General features: G+C 49.1%; 1 protein-coding gene across 1 annotated transcript; it reads right to left on the bottom strand.

The window, feature by feature from the left end:
- Nucleotides 1-323: 323 nt before the first annotated feature.
- On the bottom strand, nt 324-4,766 carry DLX5 (distal-less homeobox 5). The gene is made up of 3 exons (XM_004431375.3): nt 4,242-4,766; nt 2,206-2,390; nt 324-1,159 (listed from the first exon to the last, which is right to left on the bottom strand). Exons 1-3 carry the CDS (start codon nt 4,594-4,596, stop codon nt 830-832), a joined length of 870 nt encoding a protein of 289 aa, XP_004431432.1. The 5' UTR covers nt 4,597-4,766; the 3' UTR covers nt 324-829.
- Between the last annotated feature and the right edge of the window lie 6,810 nt (nt 4,767-11,576).

An 11,576-nucleotide genomic window follows, 5' to 3' on the forward strand; every position in this document is an offset into this window, starting at 1 on the left:
ATCTCTGGAAGCTCCCTTTGAAGGGAGTGTAATTTGTCTAATTGCTCTGGCAATACACAGAGGCTGATGGGGGGGCAGTTCTCTACCATAATTGCTTTGAGCTTAGAATTCAGAGTGGTTATTGAGGGATTTCTGCCACTTTCTTACTCATACACAGGGTAGGAGGGCTGTATTTAGATTCCAGTATTACTTTCTACCTGAAACAATTTGGGGTTAAACTTAAAATTATCTAAACGTTTTTGTGGTTAGGCCAAAAAAACACCTAAATATATATTATATGGCAGTACTATAAGCAGGCCACATATGTATATAAAGTATAGCATCCAACACATGTACAGTTCTGCATCCATGAATCTCCCAATTTCTGTTTTCCTTTTTGCCTTGTTGGATCTCTGCAGAACTTTTCCTTTAATTGCATGCATAAAACTTCACTAGCCCATTATAAGGGGGGCAAAAGGAGTATTTTTTTTTAAAGTTTGTTTTCATGGTGGAAATAATTTTATTTATCCAGAATATACAGTTTAATTCCTCTATCTACACTTATTTACATGGTTAAAATAACATTGAAAAAAGTCATTTGAAAAGTTGAGGTCATAGATTTCAAGGCACCATTGATAGTGTCCACAGTTGCGCAAAAAGTTCGTCTGTAAAAAAAGGGGGCACGGGGATCCTTTGAAATGCAATAACTTACATGCACAAAAAGCTTTACACATGAATCTTTTTTGTTTCCGTTTTTCCAAACTTCCCCATGTGAATTCCTTTCTTTATGAGTTTCTAAAACAGCAAAACACAGTAGTCCCAAAAAAGAGAGCAAGAGAAAGCGGCCAGTCTAATATAGTGTCCCGGAGGCCAGCGCCAGCGGGTGCTGTAAGGAGCCGGGCGGCGGCAGGTGGGAATTGATTGAGCTGGCTGCGCTCGGGTACCAGGAAGCCGAGTTCTCCAGGTAGCTGGACGCGGGGGACTGGTTGGAGGTCGGAGGGTGGGCATGAGGGTGGTGGCTGAGCGAGCGGGACGAGCCCTGGGGCTCCCACACCGCGGGAGACTGCGGCGAGTTACACGCCATAGGGTCGCTGGAGCTGGGGCTGTGCTCCGGGGGCATCTCCCCGTTTTTCATGATCTTCTTGATCTTGGATCTTTTGTTCTGAAACCAGATTTTCACCTGGGTGGGGGAACAAAGGCATACGTTACCGGGACACTCAAAGGCCGCCCGCGCCTTCCCCAGGGCGGCGACTGGAGGCATCTTCGGCCCCCAGGCGGCCCGGCCCTGGCGTCTCCCCACAGCTCGCGGCCTACGGCCAAGGGCCTGGGCCTGAGGCAAAGCCTGGATCGCGGGACCCAGAGGGCGCCCTGACCGGCTCCGCGTGCACTGGCCACCGCAAGGCCACGACCCCGAGGCTTTTGTCGTTTGTTTGGACTGGGGGAGGGGGGCGCAGGTGTCCGAGGCTGGCGTGCGCGCACCGGTAGGCCTGCACGGAACGCGGCGCCCCGGTCTCGAAAACAATTGGCCAAAGGCCGCGCGCAAGGGCGGTGGGGCAGACCACGCGCGCGCAAGTGTGGAAGGATGGGAGCGAGCTCCCAATCTCCTGGCCGACTCCCTTCACTCTCTCCTCTGCTCCGAGAGGTCAGAATCCTCCTGCAGCTCTGGGCAGCGACTCGAACATTCTTTATTATTCTATAGGCCCCAGCGGGGTTGGGGTGGGCATGAAGGGAATGGGACAATCCAGGGAAGATTTCCCCGTACAACAGCGCCCCCCACCTCGCAACCCCCAGGCTGTTGCGGCCTGAAGCTCTGCAGGAGCAGGGCATGACCCTTCAGTTTTTCCGGCCCGAGGCGATGTTCTCCGCCTTTTCGCAGACCACCGCCGAGAGGCTCTGCATTGTGCAGAGAACCAATTTCTCAAGGCTGCGAGAGCGTCCTAGAAATAACCCTCCCCTTGTTTCCAATCTAGGAAATTGGCCCCTCGCGCCCAGAGGCCCGAAGCGAGGGACATCTCGGGATGATCGACGTCTCCATCCCGTCCCCACCGTCACATGGCGGCGACACTCGGCCTGACTCCTGGAGGGAAGGGCGCGGGGTCGGGTCTTTCTGTCTGTGAGTTTCTCGCGGGTGCTATCCAATCAGCTCCAGCCCGCCGGGACCAAACCGCGCGGCCCAGCCAGGCTGGCAGCCGGGGCGGGGCTCTTGCCGGCCGCGGCCGGATTTACCTGTGTTTGCGTCAGTCCCAGCGAGGCGGCCAGCTCCGCGCGTTCGGGCAGGGCGAGGTACTGAGTCTTCTGAAACCTTCGCTGTAACGCGGCCAGCTGAAAGCTGGAATAAATAGTCCTGGGTTTACGAACTTTCTTTGGTTTGCCATTCACCATCCTCACCTCGGGCTCGGCCACTTCTTTCTCTAAATAATCAAAACAGACCCAGTTAGAGCTTGTCGGCAGACAATGGCCCTTTTCCAGAACCCTCAAATACAGTCCTTGAGTTTCTTACCATGCAGTCTTCACTCTATTGCCCTATATCACCACCTTTGCTTCACAAGAACCAGAGAAATATGCCCCTCCCCCAAATCATGGAAATGCCAGGTAGTCTCTGATTAATTTCCTACTCTGTTCATTCAGGTTCTCGTGGGGTTGAGCGTCTGGGATTTAGCCCTTGCAGCAGTTCCTGCTTCACCGGACTTGGTTTTACGCCCACCTTGTGCTCACCCGCGTTTCTGGGGTAAGCATGGCCAACCCCTCCCGGAGCTTCGAGTGGGAGACTCTGGGCCGTGACCCCCCTTCTGTCAGCGTCTGTTCGGGCGCCTGCAGAGGCCAGACGCTTGGGCAGGGAAGACGCTAACCGAGGTCTCCAAAGTTCAAAGACCCACAAGCAAACTATGCTCCTTCAATTCAGCAGCAAGCGGTCCCAGCCGCCGAAGACAGAGGGCCGATTATGCAGCCCCCATAATCTCCCTGCAGATCTGCGAGGGCACAGATGTGTCTGGTTTCTTTTACAAATAGACTTAATAAGTTCTTGGCCAAAAGAAAAAAAAAATCTTTCATTTATGCACGAAATACAGAAACACTGAAAAGAACGAATACACCCCACCCCCGAGCTCTCTTTTAAGATTAGCAAGAGTCACGCAGTGAAAAGGGATCGGTGGTGGAGTGTTTTCGTAGGAAAGGGGCGGCAGGTCAGGACGAACTTCTCAGTCTCGAGTTTAGACGAGAGAAAAAGTCTTTCTGAACTCGTGTTTTACAAACGTGCCCTGGGGCCACAAGTCCCCTTTCTCAAACGTATTGCCTTATCAGAAGTGCCCATCTCTGGAAGGGGCGGAGAACCTCTCCGTGGGGTGTGTGTGTGTGTGTGTGTGTGTGTGTGTGTGTGTGGCGAGCTCCTGGGAGAGGAAGGGTGGAGGATGAGGGCTGTGGTCTCGATTCTGCCAGAGCAGGGGATGCTAATATTAGCAGGATTATTAATGTGCTTGTGGGAAGAGATCAAACCTGACCAGCAAAACCTCTCCAAGGAGACCTCATGTCTCTCTCTTACCGCCCAAGCTCACTAACCCTGTTAAACTCTCCAACTAAGTTTCAATGCGGACGAAAAAGGAGGTGGGAGAAGGAATACAAATTTTAGGCACCTATGGAGGAAGAAAAAAAAAATCGCTCCAATAACGTGACCCCTCAGCAACCCTTCTCCACCTTTAGATGGCTTTTTGTTTTTGGAAGTGCCTTGGATAGACCGCAAGACTCTCGGCGCGCTCTTCCTCCGGCGGGCTACAGCTCCCCAGTCCCCCACTCCCGCCCCGCGCTCTCCGCACCGACTCGACGCTGGCTCGTGGCTGCTCTCAGACTAATCCCGACAGAGTCTTTGAGGCAGCCTTCCACTCCCACTCGCACCAACCGAGCACGCTCACCAAAAGTTCCAGCTAACCTCCCCTTTATTACGCAAACGCCACTTGGGCTGCTTGATTCTTCTCTCCACCCTTAACCCCCTTTCCAGCCTAGCTGGCTTTCTGACCAGGCAAGCTGGGAATCCAGCAACTGAGCCCCCCCACCCTCCCCCACCCTAGGTGCCGGAGGGGAGAGACGCTGGTCCTAAGAATTCCTAAAATGCTGGCCCAGGAACCTCTCTTGGTTGCAGAGTCCAGGCCCCCACTCCTTTCTGCCGGTGCGCCCCCACTGCAGTGAATGGCGAGGCCCCAAATCTCCCTCCCCACCTCGCCCCTCCGGAATCCTGGCCTCCCCTGTACGTCCCCCTCTTTCCCGCGTACCTGGCTGGCTGGTGGCGCTCGGGACGCGGTTGTAGGCGCCGCCGTACTGGTGGTAGGGGCTGGCGTAGCTGTAGTCGGCGTAAGCTTTGGCGGGGTAACTGCCGGCGGAGCCGTTCACGCCGTGGTACTGGTACTGGTAGGGGTTGAGCGCTTTGCCATAGGAAGCCGAGGTAGGAGAGCAGTAGCCGTGCGGGGCTCCCCCCGTGGGGCTGTAGTAGTCGGAATCGGTGGCCGACGACTCAGGCAAAGTTGGCGATTCCTGAGACGGATGGTGCATGGCTGCGGACGTCTGGAACGGAGCTTGGAAGTCGCCGGATCGGATGCTGGGGACCCTTCTGTCAAACACTCCTGTCATCGCTCACAGGCGACGGTGGCTGTCCTTGCTGCTGTGGCGGCGGCTGCTGCCCGAGCTGGCTGTGGGGCTGCTCTGGTCTAAGCAGACATGGCTGTGGGAGCGAGGAAGGAGGAAGAGGAGGAGGAGGAGAGAAGGAGGAGGCGGCGGCGGCGGCGAGGAGGAGGCTGGGAGTCGTGGAGGCTCTGTCTCCGGCAGGCTGACTGCTGGCTGAGGCGCAGCACAGCCTTGGTTAAATCCTTAATTGCGCGCTTACGCACAGCGGGGTGGATCGGGTTCCATTGGCCAGGGCCTCAGGAGCAGCAGCAACACCCTAACTCGTCCAACTAGTTTTAGCACAACAAAGCATTGCTTAAAAAAAAAGAGGGAGAAAAAATGGAGGGAGAGGGGAAGTGTGTGCGGGTGTGCTTGTGTGCGTGTATGCGTTGTTGCTTGTTGGGGGAGGGGGGTCTCAGTCAATCTGTTTTCATTGAATACCAAAGACAACGCAGAAGCCCCAACCCTCAGCTCTGTAACGTCTGGAGACAATGTGTTCCAATCAGCAGCCTTGGAAAGTGCACATGTTTTGGGGGTGAGGTCGGCGACGGTCTTTCCTGGCTCCCCACCTCCTTGCCCCCGAGCGCCGCACCCGAGGCGAGAGTGCGGAATTGAGCACTGATATTGAAACGGGGAATCAAAACGGAGGTGGGGGTGGGGGTGGGGTGAGGATCAGGGATGTGGGATGAAGGCTAGAAGGAACTGAGAATATTTTTAGTGGGGTGCTGGAAGCCAAGCTGTAACTTACATGTGTTGAAAATTTGCGATTTGGGGAAAGACTGACAAATTTGCAGCAAGCACTCCTTTGCACGAGATGAGTATTTCTCAAACAAGGGCTGGATAAGGATGCTCGAGAATGCATGCTGTCCATTCAGCGGTTAATGGCAGAGAGTTCCTGCAGCCCTAAATCCCTACAATGACTTAAAATAAAAATCACTGTCTTAAGCACAAATAACTTAATGACGCCCAAATTGCTGGTCCCCAAGAAGAACAGGCAGCCCCACAATTTGTTCAGTATTCTCTATTTGGATGCCATTGGAATAGAGGGTCTGTAACTCTGTGTTCAGTGGCCAAAGATTCCACTTATGACCTGTCATTCTTCTGGGATCAAATGGGAACCCCCAAGAAGACTGGGAAGTAGACAGGGATAAAAGCCCTTTTGGGAAGTTGGATGAAGCCCACAGGTTTCCTCCTCCTGGCTCCCTGGACATGGCACCCGAAGGCCGGCCTTTCCATTCCCTAGGTCAGGGTTCCCGTACCCTCTGTCCCTTTATTTCCTGCCTCGAAGACATCTTAGTTCATATGCAAAGGGAGAAAAGGCTCAGGAATCAAACACTTGGTATTTGTGGTCCAGAGTTGGCTTTTCATAACGTGTCACTCTTGCTCTAGTGGTGATCCAGCTGGGAGCTTAGAAATTTGACATAAATCAATCTACTGATACCCATTCCCATTCCCCTCAAATAGGCAACTCCGGGAGCTGGATCCTGATTTGGGCCCTGCCAGCATCTTCCTCCAGGGGGTCGGAGGCTGGGAACCTGGGAGTTTCACCAGACATCCGGGGTTGGACAGTCTGGCCTCTCATCCCTCTCCCCCCCACCCCCAACGGAAGAAGAAAGCATCTACATTAGTTGTGTCTACTGTTAGTTTAGCCTCACTTTGGCTGTGGAGCTACTCCAGCCCAAAACAGGGCGGCAGAGAGAGGGGGATGGTGTGTCTGGAACTCGGAGCAGGATGCCAGCCCAGCTCCGGAACTCCAAAGCGGAGCAGCCACACATGTACCAATTCCCTGCCTCTGCCATCTGGGCTAAGTAAAAGCACAGCTATTGTCGCACTGCCCTTCGGGAGAAACTTCAGCGTGGGCGCGCACAGGGAAGGGGACCTGTGTGACACAGGGTCCTGCAGCGCCCCTCCCCCAACCCCAGCCTGAGTTTCCTGCTTGCGGCCTGAACGCCCTGGACTTCTATGAGATGGACGCCCGGGTAAACAGCTGTTTCCGTCTGCACATCCTCACCCCACACTGTCGATTTTGGCACGAATATTCACTCTCTAGATTTAGGCTGTGAAGAACTACAGGGCGTCGGGGAAACTTTGCCAGCCCCGTCGGGCGTGCAGTCCTGGTCACTGCTCTGGAGAAGTTCTGGGCGCCCGTCGAGTCACCTTACATCCTGCCATTTAATTACACGAATCGCTTCCCCAAAGCAATGCCAGGGGACGGTTCACAGCGCCCCGCGGCGAAGGCAAGTGATGCAGGGAGCTGGGCCGCCTTCCACTGGTCCCTCCGCCCCAGGCACTTTTTAGTTATTACACATTTAAAAGTCACTGCGTGGAGGGAACTAAGGTCAATACGGTTATGCTAAATAGGGTGTTCCCAACAATGTCCTTAGACCTTGCTGAGAAGGCGGATTCCAACCAGGATGGAATTGGAAGCTGCAGAATTTGGGCAAAATTTAGAAGTTTGGGATCCAGTCGAGAATATAATGTTACAATGTTAAGTAGTCTAGACCTTGCTAAATTTCACTTTTCCCTCCGCCAAAAAAAAGACATTCTCTCCCTTATTTTACGTAACACAAAAAGGAGTAGGGCGGAAGGGAAGAATTTAACTTCTTTAATTCCTAAAGTGTTGGCCCTCACGCCACGAGCCGCTCGTGCAAAGGCCGCTGGTGGGTGAGACCTCCAAATCTGGGCGTGTCTCTGAAGGTTCAAAGCCTAGACTTTCTTGACTTTGTTCTGCTTTTTGTCTAGGTGACCCCACTTCCCCAAGCCTTTCCTTAAAGGCAGCGGAAGGGAGAGGGAGCGCTAACTGAAAAGGAGCCGGAGTCTGTTCACAATTCAATCACATTGCATTTCACATTAAAGTCATTGTGGCTCTACGCACGGCCGGCACCGGGGCCTGGCCGCCGCTTCGGACCCACACGCAGGGCGCACACGCGCTGGGTATTCCGGCTTTCGGGGTAGCAACTTTTGCTGGTACTGTGGGTGATTCTGACACCGACGCCGGGAACTTTGTCTTAAGGCCGGTGGGCCGGATGCTGTTGCCTCTTTCAAAACCCACCGACGGACCCAGCCGTGGAGAAACAGCCCCACGACATCAAACTTCCCCAGAAGTGCGCTCCCCGCTGCGACACGTAGGACGATTGTGAGTAATTTCATCTCCCAGTAGCCGAAATTTGCAAGGGGCAGGAGGGGGTGGTGGGGACAGACCCTCAGAGAAGTGCAAGTCTTTACCTCGAGCGCCACCCAGTGTCCGCGGGGAACAGCGCGCAAATGGTAAACCTTTTCCAGGCTCAGTCACTGGCCTGACAACGTAGGCTGGTCCTAGGGGTTCCAGTCCACTACCAAGTGGCTTTCCTTCTCTATGCTTCCTGCAGATCTTTCTCTCCACTCCCACGCCCTTTCATTCATTTTCTTTACTCCTAACACATTCATACTCTTCCTCCCGCCCTCCCGCCGTATCACCTTTTTCTGGGTCTCAGCACGAAATCTGGCATTTGGGGGGAGTAACGCGCTGGGTTCCGCCTCCTCAACTCGGATGACTGGACATAGTGGCAGGTGACCCTTGTTTCCTAGACAGTTCTAAAGAAATAGACCCTCCTCTAACTAGATGAGGCGCTCTAGAGCCTGGGGTGATTCACTACTCCTGTGAACTGGCAAGACAGTGCCACTCTTGAGTTAGGAGGGAGAGTGCCTTGGAAAGGGTGGGGGGAGATAATTTTAATAGCTGCATTAACTCAGTTTTCTACCTCTGGCACATATAGAAATCTGTTTACTTGTAGCCATGCTAAAAGTAGAACATCCTTTCCTTTGGGCTTGAAGCTCAAACAAATCAGTGCACCTGAAAATATTTAATTTATGAACTTAAGATCTTTTTAAGATGGAAACTAATGTTTCATTTATTTAAAATACTGTACAGATCGGGCTGGCCCCGTGGCTTAGCGGTTAAGTGCGTGCGCTCTGCTGCTGGCGGCCCAGGTTCGGATCCCGGGCGCACACAGACGCACTGCTTCTCCGGCCATGCTGAGGCCACGTCCCACATACAGCAACTAGAAGGATGTGCAACTATGACATACAACTGTCTCCTGGGGCTTTGGGGGAAAAAAATAAGTAAAAATTAAAAAAAAAAAAAGAGTACTTCTAAAATACTGTACAGATCAATTGGACGTGCATAATTCAGGTAGATAAAGGCCCCCATAACATGATACTAGCCTTATGTATGCAAACTTGATATAAGCAATGCTTCTTTAGAATTTTTATCAGTGGACTACCTGTCTTTTAAAAGTCCTGTTCTTGGGCTGAGGTTTTTTTTTTATTTACAGTGCTTTATCCATTACTTTTCTTTATCCATCCAGTGAAAAATGCTCTTAGAGCAGTTCACTGTTATTATGTCTTTATTGATCAAGATTCATCTAGAGCACTTTTCATCCCAGACATCTCAAACACAAAGCTGGTTATGTCATACATTTTGGGGAGATAGATCTGAGTAATAATTTTATTTACAATGGAACTTCATTTTTCTTTGAGCTAGGGCACTAAGACCATTTAATAACTTAAAGTAACAGCCCTGAAATATTCAATTTGCTGTTTATCTAGAAGAGACACATTTCCATGAATTGGGATGAGATGAAAAGACAGGAGTGATGATTGCAAAAGTGGTGAAGGCTTTCAAAAGTATCACAAGTTGTTGGTCATTGGTTTTGGCAACTCAGCCAAATGGCCTTTGTGTCTCACAACAGAGTGCCAGGCACTTGGAACTGACATTCAGAGGCGGTTCATCTTCTGAGTTAACAAAACTGTTTAATTCCCCATCTAGGTTGAAAGTTCTTCCCATGCACTTGTGAGGCTGAACAAACTAGGCCGAAGCCAAAACGCTTTGGAGCCCATATGAATTGACAATGGGCTCCTCCAGGGAGGGAGGTGAGGGAAAGGGGGTGTGGGGAGGTGATGGAAAGGATAAGTAGAAAGAAAGATTCCTCCCATGCTGAAATTAATTACAGTACCCCCTTGCCCTCAAGAAAAATGTGTTTGGAGTTAAAGAGCATCTCCAACAAAGTAATCTCAAAGGATTCGCTAGCAGGCAATTATATAAATATTCTGAATAAATTAAAAATCCCCAAAGGGGGAAACTATTTACCATTTAATTCCAACCTAATAGGATTTTTCAGTTTATTTCCAAATGATAGTACAGATCATAGATTTCTGCACATTTTGTTTTTATAATTAAGACATTAAAATGTGTTTATTCATTTAACTTAAACATAACTGGCTAGGAAAAGGCCTTAAGTATCCACTCAAATCTATTCTCTATGAGACGAATTTAATATACCACAGCTGAAAACACTTCAAGTTCATCTAAGTAGGAAGTAAATGGGATTATATTATTATATGTCTTTGCAAACTGAAATTGAGTCAGATTCTTCATCCTAAACTGAGATTTCATCTTCTTGAAAGGAAGGTTTGGCTGTGATACTATTTACAAAACCTTTATTCTTCTTGAATATATATAAATATTCCAATTAAAAAAAATACCCCTTGTGGAGTTAAAAGAAAAGTAATTGGCAGACAGGAATTCAGAACTATGATCCAACTCTGGCAAGGAAATAGCAAGAGTGAAGCTTAAGTCACCTTTAATAACATCCTAATTCCAAGATCAATTTAGAACTTTAAAGTTCATTGATCCTAAGCCATTGTATTTTTATGATCTGACAATACTGTACGCAAAGATGTAAAAAAAACACTTCTAAAATCAAATCCATTCAGATTATTTCAACAATGTGAGCCAGGTAAAACTTGGCCCACAATGTATACGCACACGGGCAGATAGTATAATTTTATAGACATTTTAGAACTCTGCTTTAATTATATAATTTTATTAGATTAAAACAAACAGCAAGAAAATACAAAACCTTTTTCTACAGCTGTGTTTACTACCTTATACATTTTAGAAAGAAAAAGATTCTTAAACAGACAACCCGCAGCCTGAGATAAGAGTTTCCCTGCTGTGTTACACAGCATAATCAGTCGAAGGCACAGTGCCCACCTGGACTTGAATTCCTCTGTGCTCCTGCAGAAGAACATTAAGGGAACAGAAAGGAAAAGTCAATAGCTTTCCCAGTGAAGTGTAGCTGATACAGCAATGGAGTCACTTTTTTAAATCATGGGCATAAAAGATACATTACTCTACTTGCGCCCAGATTCTTAGTAATAGTCAACTTAGATAGCCCATGGGCGGTTAGGCCAAATTTTGCTTTTGCAACATTGCCTTCAGTTTTATTTCACTGTCTCAACATAGCAGGCTCTTGGATGGTACATTTAGCAAAGTATTATATGCATTCATCTAATTTACTGCTGCGTTCTGGTTTGCAATTTTGGGTATGTGACTGCATGTAGCTAGTGGTTTGAGTGCATTTTCACAGTTTTATCCCCAATTGATGTATGCATTTCAGTTGGTTACTTAGGAAATCAGGGGACACTTTGGTTGCTGCTGCAACTTCTCAACAGACCTCACTTTGCAGGCAACATACTATGTGTCTACATGCACTATTGTTAGTCTAAAATGGGATTTAATAGGGTTTGGGGTTGGGCGAAATGAGTGAGGGGATCAAAAGGTACAAACTTCCCTTATTTATTTATAAGATAAATAAGTCATGAGGATGTAATGTACAGCATGGTGACTATAGTTAATAATACTGTATTGCATATTTGGTAGTTGCTAAGAGAGTAGATCTTAAAAGTCCTCATCACAAGAAAAATAAAATTTTGTAACTATGTATGGGGACAGATGCTAACTAGATTTATTGTGGTGATCATTTCACAATAGATACAAATATCAAATCTTTATGTTGCACACTTGAAACTAATATTATGTTATATACCAATTATACCTTAATAGAAAAGATAAAATGGAGTTTAAGGATATCTGGAATTTTTCTACAAGGTTCCAGAATCCTTGG

The sequence above is a fragment of the Ceratotherium simum genome, chromosome 1 (assembly GCF_057802395.1).
Source record: "Ceratotherium simum simum isolate JZ-2026a chromosome 1, ASM5780239v1, whole genome shotgun sequence".
Classification (NCBI taxonomy): Eukaryota; Metazoa; Chordata; class Mammalia; order Perissodactyla; family Rhinocerotidae; genus Ceratotherium; species Ceratotherium simum.

What these genes read in the sequence shown, in the direction of transcription:
- DLX5 (XM_004431375.3), bottom strand. Translation starts at nt 4,596, where the DNA reads ATGACAGGAGTGTTTGACAGAAGGGTCCCCAGCATCCGATCCGGCGAC. An exon ending in GAGCGCCACCAGCCAGCCAG is followed by an intron (nt 2,391 to 4,241) that starts GTACGCGGGAAA and finishes TTGATTATTTAG; the next exon opens with AGAAAGAAGTGGCCGAGCCC. An exon ending in TGGGACTGACGCAAACACAG is followed by an intron (nt 1,160 to 2,205) that starts GTAAATCCGGCC and finishes TCCCCCACCCAG; the next exon opens with GTGAAAATCTGGTTTCAGAA.